This window comes from Montipora capricornis, chromosome 6, assembly GCF_036669925.1.
Source record: "Montipora capricornis isolate CH-2021 chromosome 6, ASM3666992v2, whole genome shotgun sequence".
NCBI lineage: Eukaryota > Metazoa > Cnidaria > Anthozoa > Scleractinia > Acroporidae > Montipora > Montipora capricornis.
The window spans coordinates 67,090,682-67,112,203 of NC_090888.1; the positions used below are offsets into that span (position 1 = coordinate 67,090,682).

The window sequence follows — 21,522 nt, forward strand, 5'->3', positions numbered from 1 at the left end:
AGTTAAACACTATATTGGTTTGCTTGATCTCGAAGTCGGGATATAGTTTTCGGAGATCCATTACTATTATTATCATTATTATTATTATTATTATTATTATTATTATTATTATTATTATTATTATTATTATTATTATTATTATTGATTATTACTATTACTATTGAATTTGTTTAACTCTGGTTCAGAGCTGGGGTTTTTTGAGTTTAAAAATTTCCTTATTTGGATGTAACGTAGCTCGTTTATTTTCCCGCGCGTGTAGCTTCGATCGTACTTTTGCCCATATTTGGGCATAAAATTGGTGTCCTAAAATCTCCAGCTTCGTTCCAAGGAAAAGATTTGCAAGCTACACGCCTCAAAGTCATGAGCTTCTGCTTCATGAGTTATTTCGCCTCTTATGTGTCAGCGATGTTTTACCACTCGACAATGAAATCAAGTAAAAAGAGAATTTTCGAGTTTTGTCAAGATTGCTAAGAGCAAAAAGAGCAATTTTATTTAATTTTGAGGAGCTCATGTACGGTAGGAGATCATAACCAGGAGTCTTCAAATCATATACTTGGTCTATGTAACTGTTGTCGGTCAAATTCGGTCTCAGGTTGAATCCATTTTTATCTAGTCATTTTACCTGTAGGTTGAATAGCACTCTGGCTAGTTAATTATGAAGCAGCAATCAACTCCCCAAAAAGGATGTAGAACAGCTATACCTTCCCTCAAGCTCTCTTACGCATCTCAACACATCTTCTTCACGTTTCGGATCATCTTATCAGTTCTGTGTTCATGCACTTATCCATTCAGCCTCAACATAACCAAAACGGATTCAACCTGAGAACCGATTTTACCGGCAAAATAACCGCATTTTCACAGATCAAGCTATTTTTAGACCAGTTTTAAAATAAGAATTGGCTACTACGAGGGACCATTCTCACTCAATCCCATTCCCTATTTATACAGTTCATTTTAGGGGGTTATTTGCATTAAAACAATGGACATACAGTTCACTGAACCATGATACAGTCCCAATAGTAAATAACTTGTACTGCTGTTATGTTAAGAAGCCCTCGAAACGTATTTCATTATGGGATGGGGGGAAATAGGAAATGGGTCGTAACTTCTCATGCAAGACTTGTGATAAGCTGGAAAGGTCTGATTGTTTTCGCGGGAAAAGCAATCTAAAAATAGCTCGGTCTGAAAAAACGCCGTTCTACAAATACAATGAAGTTGGACGGTCTTTGTCATGCGCTCCTGACGTTAACTAGGTGCAGGCCATTGTCAGAGAGCGCTTTCACATGACGTCACAGCGGCCATGTTGGTGTTCCAAAACAAAGAAATGGCGGCCATGATGGTGTACCAAATGAATCCTCCGGGAATTGAACTCTATTTTTATGCAAGATAGTTTTATGCAAATACTTCCTTTTGTTTCAGGAACCCAATATGGCTGCTGGTCACGTGAGTGAAAACGCTCTATTTTCCCTTCACATGATTTTTTTTTAAATTGACAGTTATGATGGATTTGGGGAGTATAGGTCTTTTGCATGACCGTGTCACGTGACCTTGTGAATCATAAGAAAATGGTCGTGGTACAAAGTAGATGCCAGAAATGGAAATTAAGAGAGTGACGAAATTAGTAAAACTATCAATTTTCAGGCCTCTGACGTTAACGTGCATGACTTTAGAGCGGTTTGAAAGTCTGAAAAATGTAAAAGAACTGCTTGTGTTCTGGATGGCAAAGCTTGCCATCCAGTAACTGTTCGCATGCTTGCTCCGGCGAACACATCTCTTTGACGAAAGAAACATATTAAGTGAGGACAAAGGTAAACGCAAGATATAAACTGATCGCCTGGAACTAAAGCCAAATGACTCAATAAATGGGAGGAAAGGAGGATTCAGCCCTGTTATCATGATTCCTTTAATCTCAAGCTAAATGTTTATTTCTGCTGTGAAAGAGAACATTAGGGATGGTGATCTACGACGGCGACTTCGACGACAACATCACCTCAGAATATAACTTTGCCCCAATGTCGTAAGTCTTTCGCCGTTATTCCATCTCTCGTTTACGTCGTACAATGTGGATGAAGTATCCTAAAAATAAATCAGTTGTACGAGCGGTTTCAGAGTAAAAATCTGAATGAAAGGGTCACATCTGTATGCTCGCGTTGTCGTCAAACCCCAAATTTGGTCAGGATTTGACGTCAGTCGTTGTTATATAGAGTACCGCAAAAATATTTGCTAACTGAAATACGTGCAGCACGAGCAGAACGATTATTTTTCCTCTTTAAACCAATCGGATGTTATTGTTTTGCGGCATTGTTGTTGCCTTAGCCCTCGTCGTTTCTTATAAACTCCTTTATTACCTTTCCAAATGACTTTTAGCCAATACATTGAACAAATATAACAGTTAAATTCCCTGATAAATTTAAAATTTGCTTGACTGACAAAAAATTGATCAAGGCCAAAGTTTGTGTTATCTGCTGAAGCCGAAGGCTGAGGCGGATAACACAAACTGAGGCCTTGATAATTATCGCTAACATGCGAAAACCGAATTCAATAATTGTTTTATTATGCATATTCCTGAGCTGAGCTCCGCCATGACAAAACTGATCGAGCTGCTGGTTAGTGTGTTAGGTGACGTCACTTCTGCCTGCATAAAACTATTGTCTGTAGGTATGACGTCAATTCTACATATATAAAATCTATTGTCTGTAGGTATGACGTGAGAAACAGAGCAAGCAAGAATTAGCTGCGTGCTTATAGCCAATCAAAATCGAGCTTGTGACACCAATGTATAATAAATATATATTACTGAGGCTAAAAGGCGACAGCTGCAACTTTAGTACTTATACCAATTTCCGTGACTGACAGGTTTAAAATACAGGTCACTTTTCACGTCAGGTCTGTCGTTATAAAACCTTTGCTAATGCTAAGCTTTAGGCTCATTTTGCCTAAAACGATGTTCAGGCCCAAGGTTAGCCAATTGAAAAGTTTTGGGTTGTTTAGTACGGGTAAAACAATGACCTGTAAAAAATGACCTGTGTTTTAAACCTGCCGAATTTCAACAGCGGACCGGCACTCTCTAAGAGGGCAAAATGATTTTTTTTTTCCAGTTACTGTCTTCCACGTTCAATCACTACATGAAGCTAACCGGCATTTTTGCCTTTTCGCGCTGATCTTAGCGTGTCAACATTAAGCACCATAAATTGAACAGAATCTTGCCCAGGCAAGGTGGAGGAGGGTAGTTTTACTTCGCCATTTCGTTTTATTCCTAAGAACATATCATAATGTTCTTTCATGTAGTACTTGAAAGACGCAAATGACACAAACAGGTTCTCCTCGTGGTTTTGATAAAACAAACAGTCCCTCGATTCATCCATCTGAAAAAAAAAAAGATCAGGACAGAAGAATTTACTAACGCTGACAGACTAGGATAGAATGATGATGATGATGATTAGAACTGTGACGAAGATGAAAATCGGGTTTCTTGCCTAGTGCTTAGGCATGGCGACTAGCCGCTGTGTTGAAAGCCGCAAACTGTGACGTCCAAGTTAAGCTTTAAGTAATTGACGGAAGTCCAAAACCTAGAGGTCTAGATCTGTAATGGAATGCGGCTCATCCTTTTTTAGTATTATCTATTTTTAGGACAGCTGTAGATAGATTTTTGAGGGAAAAAAGGAAATTTATTGCCCAGAGGAAATAAATGGGCATTTCTGTCATCCGGGATTTTCTGGAGATCATTCACCATTTGTGCAAGCTAGGCAGAGGCTGATTCAACACAGTGACTCAAATCAATTTTCCCTCCCCACCCTCCCTATTTTTACTTTCTTGTGGATGGTGTGTGTCCCCTCACCTTTGCTGGGATCATGTCTTCTATATTTGGGTATTTCCTAGGTTACCATGCTGATTTTCAATAAACGGCCTAGCCCATCAGGGCTTGGCTAAAATATCCCAAACAAATGTGGTATTATTTGTGTCCCAGCAAACGGAGCACGCCCAGAGCAATGCCTTGCCAACAATATCAGTCAGACTCTATGGAGCATGAAGCATAAAGCATAAAGGGGCCATATTGAATTCCTTGCACGATCCATCCCTCGAGCAATCCCTCGTGTTGATACTTGCTTGCAGACCAATCAGAGGCGTTATGGTCATCAGGTCCAACATGAGTGGTCACACTTTGTCGTTCCAAAGAAAGGCCCACGCAAGTAACGCTATTTTTGTTTTCTGTCTTTTCGCACTATAGTATCTTTGTTCTTCTTGAGGACTCTATGGATCCAGGATCTTCTTATCTCACAGCTAGAAAGGTCAAAAGTCCATAACCCAGAAATGTCGATCCATTTGACAGAACTGACCGGCCGAGCATTTGGAAGGACAAACTCCCAACACCTTTAAATTAACATACTCCGTGGATAATATACAGTCCTCCATAAGAATGCGAAGGATTATCACGCAAGTGTTCCTTCAAATTGTTCCATTGTCTGGCGCAATTTCTAAGAAAAGGAAAGCGCCCTAAATTTAGAATAAGGGTCCCGCCAAATTATGGCCAATCAGATTGGGCCTGATTACCACAAAGCCTCTGACCGCACAAGGGATTGGTCGTGCTTAATGCAAAATTATGGATCGTGCAAGGAACACAATACCGTTCCCTTTTTTCCCGCAAAAAACCAGAAGTAGCCATCCTAAAATAGATAATACCGCATTACACCGCAGATCGAGACAGTTCTGGAAAGGTCCTTTTCCAACAAAGATCCCATCGAATGGGGCAGATGCAACCGGTGGCATGTGAATTGGTTGCAGGAAACGTATGACTCTTAGCTGATGTATCTGCTCAGTAGGGACTTTCCTTTGGCTAAGATCTTATGTAAACAGCACCTTACAGTAAAAGACGCTGCGAACAACGCAAAAAGGCATACAAAGCAATTTCTGACAAACTCACTAACCCTTGTATGTAGCAATCCTTCAGAGCTCATTGCCAAGAATTTTTTTGTCTTAATGCTCTTCACCCTCACAATACTCGGACCAAATGATTGTAACTCGAACTTGACTGCAAAATATGAGAGAAGTTGTCATTAGAACGATCTAAGCATATTTTTGTGAATAAATAAATCTCTTTCAGGCCCCCGAAAATAATACTTATGCCCTAGTTTGTCCTACAGGGTGTACTTTTTAATATATCATTAATAATAATAATAATAATAATAAAGATCATTAATAATAATAATGCTTACTTTTGTCATTATAAACTCAACAGGATATCGCGTTTCCGATAGGTCAATGACGAATGCAAAAATAAGTTATAGAGTGCAATAATGAATTATGGCTTTTGTTGAGTATATAACAAGACGCATATAAGGGCGTATCCGTGGGATGCACAAACAGTTAACACAAATTGTGCAGTTACAGTGAATTACAACTAAACTTCGGGAAATGGCGAGAGATTACCAGAAAGATGAATCTGTAATTTAACTAGAAGTTGTTTGTTGTAAAAACAGAAAATGCAAACAGGATACAGATTATTTAGGTACAAAAAATTATAGAGATACGGGATATTTGGAAGGGGAGGGGGGGAGGAAACTGACAAGATACGGGATATTTAAAAAAATAGGCACGCATTGCTTGCGTGTGGTAGTGCAGTAACTTGACACAGTTTTTTTTCCCAGAACTGTCAACTGAGCTGCATTTTGTTTTTTCAGATAGATGTCTGCTAAATACCTTCTGAGAAAACATGTGGTAAGTAAAGTACTGATCCCAGAAAGATTGACGAAAATAAAACGAAATCGAGCAACACTGGCTTCACGGCTGACATGTTGATCATTTTCAAGTTCCCTTAAAACTTTCTTTTGCCAAAAGTTTAAGCGTGTGCTCTGACCGTCTGACAGCTTTCCAAGATAAACGTTCGCTGCAGTTAATCCCTGTCCAGCGGGGTTAGTATTTGGATAGGAGACCTCAAAGTATTCGACTTGCTGTCTGGAACATACGCCCGAAAATTCTATTTTAACACTCAAAAATACGAACTAAGCAAGGCACAGATTTTGTTAGCCTGCTTTATGCAAAACAAATATTGAAGTAAATAAATATTGACATACAGTTTTTGAGAAGAGAAGAAGGTAGTTTTGAGGAAGTGTTGATCGAGAATAAAGCAATTTGCCATCAGCAACAAAATTTGCGAGAAGAAAACATCATAAATTTTGTGCCGCGAATATAACAAGTTACCATCAGCGAAAAACATTTTGGGAAATTTTTGCTACGTTCAATTTTTACTGGGTTGCATGTATGGCAATCCCAGCCGGAAAATGGGGAATATTTCTCTGTTTTTTTATTATCTTATTTTCTTTATTTTTCATTTTTATTTTTATTTTTTACCGTGTCGGTAAAAGTCTTGCCTGTCACTCCCCTGCTAAGTGGTGTCTTTGTGCATAGAGTCTTCTTTGCGTATTTTGTTAGGTTTGAGGGGGCTAGGGTAATGCCTAGATTTCTCTGGTGCAAACAGGAGAACATTTAATTTGTACTCAACTCTGCACAGTCGACTTCCGGTAACAATTGGAAATTTCACTAATTCTTGTTAACCTTCAATGGCGTCGAAAGTCATTGTATATACCCTCATGGAGCTCAAGAATGGAACTTCAATTGGATGAACAAGACAGGCAGTGAAACATAAATATCTGGAATCTTTAAGCGACGAGTAATGGTCTTCGCCGTTGGATATCAAGTGAGGTTTGTTTCTAATATTTTACTAACTTGGTATTCTATACAACACTGAAATCAAATGGCAATTTTTTTTATGGATTTAACAAACATGAAGGAATCGAACGCCTTGAATGCATCACAGTATTTACTAAAGTCGCATCTATGTTGTCTGGCAATTTACATTTATTTTGTACTCAACTCTGCAAAGGTATATAATTAAATTGGAAATGTGACGGTGAAGAATTATTTGAATGAAAGCTTGTTGTCTCTTTTGTGCTTCATTATTTACGGTCAAGGTTCTTTCGAAAAGGGTTTGATGTGAACTGTCAGAAATTTATTTAATTGCATATGCTTTGGGTCACGGATTGTGTGTCTTGTTTGTACGCACGCAATTGAAATAGGAAGGGTTCTTTGCCTCTAATAGCAAATATGTTGTTTGTTTTACTTAATTTTTCGCTGGAAAAGGTTTTTGTGAGATTTCCAGCCTTTGTGAATTTTAATATCATGCATGTAATTTTCGAGCTTAACAAATTTGCCTATGTTGGTTGAAATGTGATACGGGAGGATTTTTGTGGTAGTGCTCTGTAAGCTTCGCGGGCATAAGTCACGAAAATAAACGGGTCTGTTGGAAGCGTGCTTGAGTTTCAACAAAATGAGCCCCAAAATCAGCAACAAATTGTGACGCTGATGAATAATAAATTAGCTGCTATTTCCAAAAGGATGGAGTTACCTGGTGATAAATAAACTCGTCTTGGAGAATAACTTTTTGGCTTTGCAGAAACAACGGTCCACCTCAAGAGTTGGGCGGTTGTGACCTTTGTGTTGAACTCGCACATTTCTTGTCAAACTTTACAATAATTGAAAGAAAAAGAAAACTACCAAAAACAAAAACCCGGTATCTTGCCATCATTTGACACAGATGTTTCACTGTTTCGCGAGTAAACACGCCGCGGTAACTTGATCACGGCGCCTGCTGAGTTCGATGTCACTTTCGATTTTGCGATTTACTTGTGCAGCTAAAAGTACAATAACAAAATTTAACGTAGCAAAAATCTCGCAAAATGTTTTTCGCTGATGGTAACTTTTTATATTCGCGGTTCGGTTGTTTTCATGTCGTAAATTTTGTTGCTGATGGCAAAATATTTTATTCTCGATCGACCATCCTTTAAACTTCCTTCTACTCTTCCTAAAATCTGTGAATCAATATTTATTTACAAGGAAAGGTTACGTTTATACAAACGTATACAAACGTATTTATTTACTTTTGCATCAATATTTAATTTGCATAAAGCATGCTAACAAAATCTGTAATAGAATTTTCGGTCCTATGCTTCTGTAACAAAGTGGTATATTTTTTAGATCATCCTTCCGGATACAAATACCGCTGGACAGGGATTAACTTAAATGAAATTTTGTATTACAAAGCTGTCAGATACTCAGAGTGCACGCTTAAACATGTGGTGAAAATAGGTTGTGGGGGAACTTGAAAATGATCAACATGTCAGCCTAGAAGCCAATGTTTGTTGGATTCGGATTCGGATTGTGTTGGATTTGGATTCGCTCTGACGAAGGGCTAACGCTCGAAACGTCAGCTTCAACATTTGCTTCAACGTCCTTTCGATTTTGTTGAATGGCAATGTTGGAAGCGTTTGCCACCCCCTTTCCACCGTGTTGAAACGTGTTGAAACAATGTTGAATCGATGTTGAAAGAGTTTAAAAGCCTTTAAACTTTAATTTGCTTCAACATCCATTCAACATTTGTTTTGTTCTCTGGAATGTTCGGAATGTTGAAGCGGAGTTCAAGTCATTTGCCCCGCTCTTTCAACATTGTTGAGCAAGCGCATGCGCAATTAAGAAAAGACGGTAGCAAAGCAAGACAATTTTTGTGTGTGGCTGTAGTACGTCCGGACGATAATATTTCGATCAGCTGATCCTACAATGGAGGACTATGACACGCCAGACGCAATTTTGAAGTAGAGATCAACACTGCAACAAGGAAAAGAAAAGCACCGGAGGCGGACAAAACAAAGAAACCAAAATGGAAGTCTGGCGAGATAGAAACGCTCATAGATGAGCTGGAAAAGCGAAGCTGTCTGAGGGACGTCTTCGGTAAAGACTACCACTGGGGCCTGAAACTAATTACCAGGCCACTCGCTAAGTTTTGTTGAATGAAATGTTGAAACTGTTTGCTAGGGCCTTAAGACTTCTACCATGGCACTAAAATGATATACAATACCAAAACAATATCGTGTACTATTAGAGCTACATATTTCACAACGACAACTTGAATCTCCTGGAAGACAAAACGCAGCTCAGTTGACAATATGGAATGAAGCGCTGTGTGTTGCACTACCACACGTACGCAATGCGTGCCTATTTTTTCTAAAGATGACAGCAATTTTTTCTTTTTGACAAATGATTAATAGGCTGGTAGCCAGGTTTATAACCACAGAAAAATATCTGTTTAGTCGTATAAACGTGTGAGCCAAAGGGCCTCTGATGATCGTAAACATCGCGGGCAAATGTTTCCCTTTAAATCTGAAACGATCGCAGACAAGCGTACCACTAATCCTCTGCAAAGCAAGAGGAAAAAGGCGAGCACTTACTTTAAGCCTGATTGGACGTTTTTCAAGGCGAGCAATAGTGTGTCGACGATAGGACACAGATCATCTCAGAAACACGTTTCCAATAAAAATTGTGTTAGTCGGAAGCGTCGTAGTGGTCGGGAAAGTAGAACTAGATTCAACTTTCCCGATCATCCAGACCGTGTGCCGCAGATCGCCGCAGACGCCAAGGACAAATATTCTATATATCTGCGACATGGCGCAGACCTATCGGCAATCATGTCGCAGACCAATCGCAGATCGATAAACGGAACTGACTTTCACCCGGGTCTTACGGTTTTTTTCCGCGTTTGGGACAGTTTGAAAACATGTGCATTGCCGCGAACTTTATAACAAAATTGTTGCAGTTTATCTGCCACGATTTAAAATGGACTTTTTAGCTGCTTGGATAATTTTCACTACGAGTGTTTCCACCACTGTGAACTGTTGGTTAGTGTATTTCTTCAATATATTAGGGTATTTAAGCACGCGACGTTTTTGAGCTGCGGACGGCAACCGGAAGTGAGGTGTTTTCCCTTTTAACTTGTCTTGTCACTACCACCTTTATTTTGCTAAGTATCTTTCCTCCATTAGAGATGATTAGGTTAAAAATCTGAGAGACACTACTGTCCTGGCGTGCGAAATGTTCATTTCCAGTTGCCGTCCGCGGCTCAAAAACGTCGCGTACTTAAATTCCCTAATATTAAGGGATGCATGAACTACCTAGGGGCTTGAGTATCGCACTTCTGTGAGGGAAATAGCGGACTAGAAACCCGTGCCGACCAATTTAATAGTACCCTCCCGCGCAAAAACTCTTAGGGCTTCGTCACGCGTCCCTCTTTCACGAGCGTCTGCTGAAACGAGCCACAAATTCGTTTCCCTTTGTCGAGTAACATGAAGTAACTGTCATCTGGAAATCACGTGCGGGTCACATAGGAACCAATCGGCGCTGTGTAGATTACTACCCTGGAAGCGTCAATGCGTCAACTTCTTCTTTGGAAGAATCATCTTTCCAAAATATTCCTCAGAAACATAATTTTGTTTCCTCGGTGGGGTATGCATTTGCACTCTCGCGAGTCAAATTGCGAGTGCTTAGCAAGGGTATGGTGTCGTTTTATTTAAAATTGAAAGCGCCGTGGAAATATATAGATACGAATACGAGTGCATTTGAACTGCACGAGTACCATTACCTTAAAGCGCAATGAACGCAACTAGGACAACAGCGAAAAGAAAGCTTGAAAAAAACCATTACCTTTAAGCTTAAAATTTTCAGGTTGCTTTTGGCGATGATCGTCTCTAAAAATTGATTTAATGTTTTGGGTTGCGAACCGATCGTTCGTACTCAGTATTTCTTCGATTTAAAAAATAAAGCAAACCTTAAATCAGTTCAACCGAAGAACTACAAGAAATGGGGTTATTCAAACGAAACGACTCCACTGAAATAGCGCGGAAAGAAATGTAAATATGATATCAATCCCAAGCGAATGCCACAAATAGGTTTAAATCGCACTGGAGCAAAATGTTTCAACTATACAAAAGGTCACAAATTCTACCGTACTCATTCTGTGAAGAGCCGCAAACATCTAAGCCAAAGCATGAAATTTATACGCTCCAGTTTCTCTTTGATAAGAATTTAAGTCAGCGACGTACGCAAAATAAGTGCACCTCAGAATCTGGAAGTCCGTTGTGACTGGTCTACGTAAATTCCGGCTAATTTCAGCAGACGCTTGTGTGGGAGGAACGCGCGACGAAGCCCTAAGAGCGTCTGCGTGGGAGGCTAATTCAAAAGAGGACTATGAACCGTATGCGCTGTGCCGCTCTTGATCACGAACTCTATGGAACGTTAAAAATCCCGCACATTATTTTGCAAAGAATGGGGCAACGAATGACTGGTCTAACTTTCTAGCAATTGTGGGCGCCTTCAGTTGATATCGCCAAAAGGATCATCACCAACTGAAATGGCTGTTCGCCTTACGACGCACGTAACACCCAACATGGTAACTGCCTTGCCTCTACTTAGGCGCTTTCGACCATATCTGAGGAATTTCCTTATTCACTTTCCTCCACCAACTTTGTTGACGCTTTTCCTCGAGAAAATTGGGTTTTCTTGGTTTCACACAGATGTAATATTTATCTGATGTCTAGACCGCAGCGGTACCGCTGTCCAAACTGACATCTCCAGAAGGCTTTGAAATTTCTGCGCACCAGGCCTTGGTCTTTTTAAGATTAAACTTATGCAAACTGATTTATTCAACTCCGACACCCATGACTAGGAGATAACATTTCATTGCATTCGGGAAACAGGTTTTTACAGACCAAGTTACTTTTAGAGCGGTTTTCAATTGAGTGTCGAGAGTAATTAGCGAAGTGCTTTGGTTTTGCATTACTTCACTCAGTGATAGGTTCAAAGTTCTCGCGCCATTTTTTCAACCAATCAGAAGTGAAACCAAAACTAATCGTGGCTCGCGCGTGCACATTTTCCCGCACGTTGTGTCGGCTACGTGTAATTACTTCGAGTTTTGATTGGTTTACTGGATTGTCTCCGTCTTTTTTGATTGGCCAAAGTAATTACTTTGGTTTTGTTTTTACGACACTCGTTTGAAACTCGCTCTAGATTGATTTCCCGCGAAACCAGACCTTTCCAGCTAGTAAGCAATTTTTACCCATCGGATTGAGAATGGTCACTCTTGCAAGATAAATCTTATTTAGGAACCCGTCTAAAAGTAGCTTGATCTGTAAAGGTGCTGGGGTGAGGGGGAGGGGAGGGAGGGAGTGGGGAGGGGAGGGGAGGGGAGGGGAGGGAGGACGAGGGACAGTTTTTACAACATTTTAGATTTTCGAAGCTGGGTATGTCTGCAACACCCGGCAATAACTGTTTTTCAAATTAGGTACCTAAATTCAATGGGAAAAGCAATTTGTAACAGCCCGATCACTATGTCTTAAAATATTTCAAAATGTTATGCCTTGAGAAGGCATAAAGGTTTCGAATTTTTTTTCATTGTAGCACCACCATCCTTAGATCATAACAGAACGAACGAATAAAACTGTTGTTAAAATGATGAATTTTTCTTCTGTGACACAGTCAATCACGGAAAAAAAAAACCCAAATTTTCCTAGCACTAAAGAATCCAACCTATGACCTTGCGATTTCTAGTTGGGTGCTCTACCGTTTCAATCGACAAAAGATGTTTTTTTTTTGCTGTTGTTGTTGTTGTTGATAGTCATAGCATCGTATATTAGCACACCCGAAAAGTGAGCCCGTGGCGTACGAAAACCACACACCTCTTAGATTCTCTCTGTTGGAGAGCAAATAAAACTATCGCTATGTGGTTTATGCCGTGTGGTGACACCTTAGGGATTAGTTGAAGAAGAGATCTCTACATTCGATAATTAGTTTTGCCACAGACGCAAATGCGAAATGGTCTATACAGTCGTATAGAAACAAAGACACCGAAACAGGAGCAACAAAATTCTGTTATGGCTGAAAATAAACCACAGGACCTAGAGGATCGGTAGAAGATCATTTTGAAAATAAATGGAATTCAGTTCTAAATCGAACTTAAGGGTCAAAGCAACGAAGGAAAAGCTGAAACTCGTGTTACTCAAATCACGATTCCGGAAACTGAAGAGTACCACCTATCAGTTATATATTTTTTGGCATCTGTAGCACTAAGGAGTTTTTTTTTATTTCAAAGAAATTTGTTTGTTTTGAGCTTGTTTAAAATTGTTCCCGCAACCAAATGGAGTTTCAATATCTCCTTTAGTTCTTCGTGAACTGCTCATTCCCCATCCAGCCTTCCCCCCTCCCCCTAAAAAATAAATCCTCCTCGTCCCTAACAACTTAAAACCATAGATAATAGAGGGGAATGGTTTGGAAGCTCGGCAAACATCAAAGGTGCAAACAAAGATGCCAAGATTTAGGTTGGAAAGTCCACGGCCGTGCACAATCTTTTGTTTTGCGCTCATACACTATGCATGAATTACGTAACCAACTCAGTACAGAGTAAACAACTATTGTAATTTGTGTACGGTCAAGGCCAAAAACCTACAACAAAGAAATTTGTCGGGTGTCATAACCATTTCCCTCTATTAACTATGTTACAACCTAACTTGAGTATCCGACTTCGCTTTTAAAGAACCACCCCCCCCCCCCCCTCCCTCAAACCCTTTCTCCCCACAAGGGCCAGGTACAACCAAGGGCGCTTTTCTTTTGTCAGAACTGACCGGCCAAAGAAATGCAACAATTTGAATGAACACTTGCACGATAATCCCCGCCCCCGCATTCTTCTGGAGGAGTGTATATCATCCTCGAAGAGTGTTAATTTGAAGGAGTTGTAAGACTTAGTCCTTCCAAATGCCCGGTCTGGCCGGTCAGTTCTGTCAAATGGAAAGCGCCCTAAGACCACCAAAATTATTAGCGGGTGGAGGGTAGGGTTCGAACCACTTCCCCCAATCGCTAATCCCATCGTTTCAGAAAGTGGTGTTTTCCGCATTTGGGACAAGGGAAATCTTGTTAAATCTAGCTTTTATCCTTTTAAAATATTTTTTAATATCCAGATTAAGTGTTCCATGAGAGAGTTTTATCCGGGCGGAAATATTTTCTAGATGATCTTCGTGCTCTTGAAAAAAAGATGAAGCAAAAAATTAATTAAGCCATCGTAAAAGGAGTGAAAACTGAGGCTGATGATGTAAATCGTATAAAATTGGTCGCGTCCTTTGAATATTGTTTACGGTGTGGGTGAATTCAAGCTTTTGATCGAAAAATCTCGGTGTACTATGTAAAGATGACAAATTATGCTCTCTTAATATTATGATTTGATTATATCAAGTTTCGCGCAGTTGTTTTCCCGGAAATGCTTTTCAAAACCAGATGTTGAAATCTGAAGTGTGATTTTAATGCTGACTCGAACTAAAAAAATATGGTTTTCTTAAGCTGCAGTCCTTTCCTTGCCAAGCGTGATGCAGCATATTCCTAATACTAAGATCGGCAGAATCTTGATTATTAAGCCACTCTAAAAGGAGTGGAGAACTGTGTCTGATGACGAAAATCGTTCACCTCCTTTGAATCACAAACATTAGCAGGTGAATTCAAACTTTGGATTGACCATTGAAGAACCCCAGTTTTCTTCGTAAAGTTCACAAGTTATGCTCTCTTAAATACCAAGTTGTGCGTATCTTTTCCTGGAAATGCTTTTCAAACTAGATTTTTCAAAATCTTAAGTTTTATTTTAGTGCTGAAAACGAAGTAAAAGGAAAAGGTTTCTGAGTCCTAAAGCTGATGCAGAACATTCCTAATACTTAGGTCAGCAGAATCTAAATTAGAAACCAAACAATCCAGCTTAATATGTTGCTGAACAAAGAAAAGAACATCTCGGTTATTTCGTTTTTTGCATTTAACAATTGAATTCTTTCGTACATTCTTAACACCGGCGTCAGTTTGTTAATTGCATGAAAAAGGTACTTCCCTCTGTGTGTTACGTCGCGTGGCACAGTTGAGAGCCAATCACGAAATGTTCAGTTTGTGTCAAAAGTCAGACTATCTTTTAAAACAAAATAGTTCATTGGGATTGATGATATGACAAGTTGTAATCTAATGGGTTGTCATTGTGTGCGTTTTCCCGTCACAAAAAGGGAATGGCAAAAAGGAACTTCTTATAATATAAGTTAGATTATCTTTAAATACAAAAGAGTTTATTGGGACTGATGATGGACAAACTGGAATCTAATGGGTTGTCATTGAGCCATCATTAACCTCTTCAAACTCACCAAATGGACTGTGCAGGTTTAATGATCCTGATACTGTTCCATTCTCGTTTACGTGCAGAAACAACCCAACCCGACTTAACAGTGTCACTTTTTCGAAGTTTGTTGGGGATCTTGTCAAATTCACCCGACTTCTTTGCAATATGTGTTTCTTTGGTCTTTTAGTTTTCGATTTCTGCCTATGGTTCTGTGGAATACGAAGGTGACTAGTTCCTGAAGCCTCTGTCATATTTTGCGTGGGCGAGGTGGTAGCAATGTCATTCTCGCCTCTAACTCCGTGCAATACGGTCCAGCTCCAAACGATAAAGATCGGCTGGAAATACACCAGACATCAGAAAAAGACACTCACAAATTACTCCTCTTATATATAATAACAAAGAACTTGGAATCCTTATCATGTCTTAAGTAAACATCACTTAAGATTGAAGATGTCCCTTACCACTGAGTATAAACTTCTCATCCTGCGAGAGGTGATCCGATGAAAAACAGGAAAAATCGTACTGTGAACCTAGCAATTGAGTTAAACAAAATTTGGTGAAACCAGACCTGACTAACTTTGATCGAATGGACTATTATCCCGAAAATGGACAAAACGAGAAACTTTATGGTTCTCTCTTTCTTATGTCTCTAGATTTAAGTTTACAGTTTGTTTTACGTTTGCGCCGCTTTTCAGCAGACAGGAATTCGTCCAATTTTGAGAGCCCCAGTATCGGGTTATGGGTGAGTATGTCTTAATCCACCTAAATTCCAAAACACTTGGATGGTACCACCCACTATGTTTTATGAGATGAGCTGGAAATCAAAGCAAGCTTTCACCATTTTAATAACCGTTCGAGTGTGTTGTTTTTTTTATTTTGTAAGATGTTCCTTACAACGTGTTAGTTTGCATTTCACCTCGAAGCTGCCCAAAAGGATTGAGAAATATTCCTTCAAAATTCTATCGCTTTTTTATGAGGCAGTTTTAATCCTACAAGAGAAATATTGAAGTAAAGGGGTTTTTTTTAATCTGAATAATTTCAATCGTTGGTGCCGTTTTCAATACGGAGAAATGTACTACGTGACATGCATGCTCTCATTATACAGCTGAAACCTCGCTAATATTTTCAACCTAGCCCTTTCTCGGTTTTCCATAGCCGCTGAAAAGACACTGCAAAGTTAACCCTGTAAATCCTGAGATGTTGTGTGATAAAAATAATATACATTTCATGTCGAAACTGATGGACGGAAAACTTCCAGTTCCCCGCAAAAAGTTGGCAGCGGCAACAGTGCTCGACTTCCTTGTGGAATTTTGAACACCTATTCGAGTTTTTACTCGGACCAACAAACATATGTTAATTCGACTTATTCGACTTTGTCCACCGTAGCATGATACTATAGAGTTTAATTAAGAAACCGTGCGACGCCCACGTCAACAGCAACTCCACAAAACAATCATTTCATTGATTTAAAAAAAAAATTATCGTGCTGCACGTGTGGCACGCAGTTTGGCATATCTTTGTGCTAGAATCGTCCTTACACATATTTGTTACCAAAAATATTTGTGCCAAAATGACCAAATTTTGATGGTTTGACAACAAAGTGAGCTTACAAATGTGAACCTTTCATCCTCTCTCGTACCGAATTTATTTTTAGGATACTTCTCAGTCCCACACTGTGAGATGTGTACAAGATGGATTAATCGCGGAAGACAGGATATAGTGCAAAGTTATTTTTTTCGTCGATGTTGCCTGCTGTTCCTACTGAGGAGTGCTCACATACTTAGTTTATATTTTGTTAATGTAAAAATATAATTCATGAAGATTGCAGGCGACAGAAACTCCAAATTCAAGTCATAACGTATTATACTTTTCTGTACCTCTCTCATACTGCATTTATCTCTTCCATTTGTCCATTCAAACAAAAGAAATCGTTCATCGTTAAAAGGCAGTGCTTAGAGTAAGGACACCGCAAGAGGCACTATGTTTTCAAGGAGCAGTCATAAAAACTTGTTGGGGCGGGGGGGGGAGCAATGATGAGAAATTGAGGGGTCCCCCAACCAAAACATTAGAGGGGGCTGTTTGAAAAACATAAGCAATCTCAAGGTGGGTACCTTAAATAATAAAAACAAAAAATTGTCATTAGTCAACAAAATTTAACAAAATATAATATTCAAGAGTGTAAAATGGGGTTGTCAGGCCTACACGACTCCCTTGTACGTGGTCTAGTTTCCTTTCCTTTGTCATAATTTTGCTCTCTCGATTACAAATCTTTTAGGCGCTTCCAGTAAGATTTCACTTAGCAATGGTTTTTGTTCTATGAGACTTTGGATTTGAACCTTCATACCACTGAGTCATATTTATTTCTTCCAAGAAGATAGTTCATCTTGATGATATATTTTAGTTTCTCGGTGTTGACTTTCTCTGCAGCAGGGCCGGACAGGATTTTCGTTTGAGGCCTGAGGCCGGACGTTTCATCCGGTGGTTTCCCATTCCATGTCTGGTATTTTGATGCCAATATTTGAGGGGTTTGCTTTATTTTCATTATTATAACTTTTTTTTACTTACTTTTTAAAGAGAACTTGAGTGAACTCCAGCCCTGCCTGGGAAACTGATTCTTGGGTTCCAGAAACACTGGAAAGTGTTTCTGAGTGTTCTATTTTAAAAATTACCTGGGGGTGGGCATGCACCCACACCTCCCTAGGTGGCTCGCGCCTTGCGGCGCCAAAACTGTCACGTCCGGTGTCTTTGCAGTAATGTGAATGTGACCTTTTGGCCTAACGCCTTTGCATCAATTTAATTCTGGTATCAACCGATCGGCTTGTCTCTAGTAGAAGCGAGTGATTCAATCTGCTTTTAAAGCTTTGACCCGGGCCCGGGATCTTTTTGTTCTTGAGCGCCTGTTAGGTTGCGCCATATATCAGTAAGACAGCTGGCTTTCTAAAGGCTTGTTTGCCTTGTCTTTTTTCTGCGTTTCTTAGCAGATCGTCATGCTCTTTGGAGAAGTACCTCTTTTTTTGCCTTAAGTTGTTTCGCTCGTTCTTCTGACTTTTGCATCCGGTATTGGTTTGTGGCCATGATGTACGTTGGGGGTGTCTCAAATTTTAAGGATACCAAAAGTGGGTCCCTGAAAAAGTTTAATGCAGCAAGTAGGGGTCCTCCAAATTTTTTAGAGAGTAGATAATTTCTCATTAGTTCCCCCACCCCCAACAAGTCTTTGCGAGCGCTCCCTCAGTAGGCCAAAAAGCAATTCAATCAGACGCCAAGAAATCCTTGGCTTCTGATTGGGTAAAATGGTCATTTTTGGGATATGTAATATTCATTATACTGCTCGTTGACGTTTTCGTTGCCGTTGCCGTCGTCGTTGCTAAGGCTCCCTGTTATTTAAGCTGAGGTAATTATGCCAGGTGGTCACTTCGCAAAGAGTGTCGATGAATACGGGTCAGGATGATTTTGCGGCAGCAGCGGCCTTCTGACTTTCCTTCGGCTGAGTTACTTCAGGCCGTGCTCCCTTTACAGCCCCAACCAGTGCAAACTCCGGAAGCTATTGAAGTTGAGGCCCAAGTTCGTGCGTCCACGGCCTCTGATTAAGGGACTTCTGTTGGGCAACGTGGTGGGGCGTCAAGTTCGCTTCCTTCTACAGCGGAGCCGTTACGGGTTTGTGAATGTCATACTTGTGTCTGTCAAGTTAGTTATGGGGCAGTTTTGGTATTGCGTGTTGGAGGTCGAGTTTCTTTTATTTCACTTCTCTTCTTTACGGGTTGTCATTTATACGTGGCAGTCATTTGTTATTCTCCTCATGTCGCTGAGACCCTGTACCTGGGATATCGCGTCCGTGCGCGTGGAGAGGTTGTTTTTATTTCGTTTTTGTTTTTTTTTTTTGTGTTGTACCGAATTGGGATTTTGTTTTATACTTAAGTTGTTTTCGTTTTGGGCTTTTCCACCGGTGCGTTGAATGCTATATCCTGTTTGCCCAAACAGTGGCTGCTCTTAGGCCCCCGGTTTAATTTGGGATGGTTTGCTTGACCCACTTCCTGTACTGCCCTTTTCCGGGGGGGATTTATTTTCAGGGATTAAGTGATACAGTTGTAGCCGACTCGCTTAGCGTTGTACGAGTTGTCTATTTTGGCGACTACGCGCCCTTCTGACCCTGTTTATTGTAAGTGAGGGTATCTTCGTGAACCCGATAAGATTGGTTGATGGGTATCTGTGGGGGTCCGATAAGATTTGAAACGGATATCGGGATGAATCCAATGAAATTTGAAGTCGGGTATCGATGAGAACCCAGTGGGATTTGAAGATGGATATCTGTGTGTGGCAGTTGACTTGTAAGATGGATATCTGTGTGAGCCATTGAGATTTGAAGTTGGATAGCTGTGTGAACCCATGAAATTTTTGGAGGAGTACCTGTTTCAGTCCAGGAGATCTGGAGATTGGAATCTGTCTGAGCCAATGAGATTTGAAGTTGGGTATGTGCGTGACCCCATGGAATTTGAAGGGGGGAATCTGTGTGAGACCTTGAAGTTTGAAGGTGGCTGGGTGTCTGTGTGAGCCCTCGAGATTTGTGGATGGGTATTTCGTATGGGTTTTCTGGATGTACGTTAGCTTCTACCTTTAATTCCTAGGTCCTGGGAGATGACGCCGCAAGCGATTGTCAACGATGGCATCCCTTGTTGCTTCGACTTGTCGAGAAGTGGCAGTCATCGTCTTTAGGCCTGGGTCGGGGGGAAGTCGACTTAGTGCAAACTCCCAGCCGGTGCTTACTCGTTTCTGTCTGTTCCGTTTCTTTGTAGTTCCATTCGAGAGGGATGGTTGATCTAGGGGGATGTTTTTTTTCCCTGCTGATCGAGGTGCAGGAATCGGCTGCGGAGACAAATCCAGTGGGTACAATCAGACTGAACCCTCAGGCCAGGTGTATAGGACGAGATTGACGTCGGTTTTTTTGTTGTCAAGCATTCAAAGAATTTTATCGGGGTAGCATTGGACTGTCAGTGAGGTGAACTTTCGGGATCTGAATTTGTTCATGGCAGGGGAGATTCATAACCACATGGGGCGTGGAATGTGACCCTACAGGGCTACCAAGATGGGGAAACTATTTTGGGTTTTATATTATGATTTGGTTTGGGATGAGGTTTGAGCACCGGGGAACGTAAAAATAGGGGGAGGGGGGGGGGGGGGTGAATGGGGATCCAGTTTGTGTTTCTAACCCGGGAGTCTCTGGGGAAGCGAGACAGGGATTACTTAACCATACTTTAATGCTAATTAAGTCAGAGGAAGCGATAGTGACGTTAAGCTTTTATAGTAAAAGTAGCATATTATGCTACTAGCAGTGCTCATTTTTTTCTCAAAGTATGCTTAAATTATGCTCGTTTTTCCAAATTATGCCACTTGTTCATAAAATTATTCCTTTTTCAAAATGAGCGAAAAAAGTCCAAAAAATGCATCACGATCGTTTAGCAATACTTTCGATGAGAATAAAACACATTGTCAAACAGCGGTTAGTACAAACATTTGCTTGAACTGCATAACTTTTTATAAACTTAACGTTTCGTACGTTACAACATACATCATCAGAAGTGATTATTATTCAGTTACAGATAAATTTAAATTAAAAAATACAACTGTACGGACTGGGAACTAACGAGATTGATTGACATAAAACGACAAGAAATATGCTAGTAGTAGAGATAAAGTTTCTCACTGCCAACGTTTTCATTTAAGACTGGCTTTAGATCACGGATAAACAGAGACTCTTTAATTTTAAAGTGCCTATGCATGTTTGAACGACCAGTTGCCAATATTTCAAAATGATCCCACTTAATTCTATGGTTGGTTAAGAAAACATGATCAGCAATTCCATTGCAGATTCGTAACAATTTGTAGTTAGGGCTTTAAAATGTTCTGTTTTTCTGTTCTACCTTTCTTAGGTCATCACAGCAAACACCTCACAAAACAGCTGAGGTCTTGTATAAACAAATTCTTTGGTATTTTCAACCTCAAAATAGTTTTTCAGAACACCTGAAGAATCAAGTATTTTTTCCCTTACAAATATAAACTATCTCCTTCCTTCAGGTCAAAAGTAGTGCACAGAGCAAACTGCTGGGATTGCAATGATTTCTATATAGGGAAAACGAAATGCCGATTATTTGACAGAAAAACAGAACATTTTAAAGCCCTAACTACAAATTGTAACGAATCTGCAATTGAATTGCTGATCATGTTATCTTAACCAACCATTAGTGGGATCATTTTGAAATATTTCAGTGCAACTGATCGATCAGACAAGCACATGATTGTAAAATTAAAGAGTCTCTGTTTATCCGTGATCTAACGCCAGCCTTAAATGAAAACGTTGGCAGTGAGAAACTTTATCTCTACTATTAGCATATTTCTTGTCGTTTTATGTCAATCAATTTCGTTAGTTCCCAGTCCGTACAGTTGTATTTTTTAATTTAAATTTATCTGTAACTGATGATGTATGTTGTAAAATACGAACGTTAAGTTTATAA

The 21,522-nt window shown here is 40.0% G+C and overlaps 1 protein-coding gene across 1 annotated transcript; it reads right to left on the bottom strand.

The window, feature by feature from the left end:
- Positions 1–1,879: 1,879 nt before the first annotated feature.
- Positions 1,880–17,005, bottom strand: LOC138050771 (fibroblast growth factor 1-like). The gene is made up of 5 exons (XM_068897056.1): positions 16,894–17,005; positions 15,478–15,546; positions 15,042–15,351; positions 4,926–5,029; positions 1,880–3,365 (listed from the first exon to the last, which is right to left on the bottom strand). The coding sequence occupies exons 1-5, from the start codon at positions 16,900–16,902 to the stop codon at positions 3,132–3,134; spliced, it is 726 nt and encodes a 241-aa protein (XP_068753157.1). The 5' UTR covers positions 16,903–17,005; the 3' UTR covers positions 1,880–3,131.
- Between the last annotated feature and the right edge of the window lie 4,517 nt (positions 17,006–21,522).

Bases quoted from the DNA above. Each gene is read 5' to 3' on its own strand.
- LOC138050771 (XM_068897056.1), bottom strand. The intron at 15,352-15,477 runs GTAAGGGACATC...GTGTATTTCCAG, and splicing joins TGAGAAGTTTATACTCAGTG to CCGATCTTTATCGTTTGGAG. The intron at 5,030-15,041 runs GTGAGTTTGAAG...CATATTTTGCAG, and splicing joins AAACCTGCACAGTCCATTTG to TCAAGTTCGAGTTACAATCA.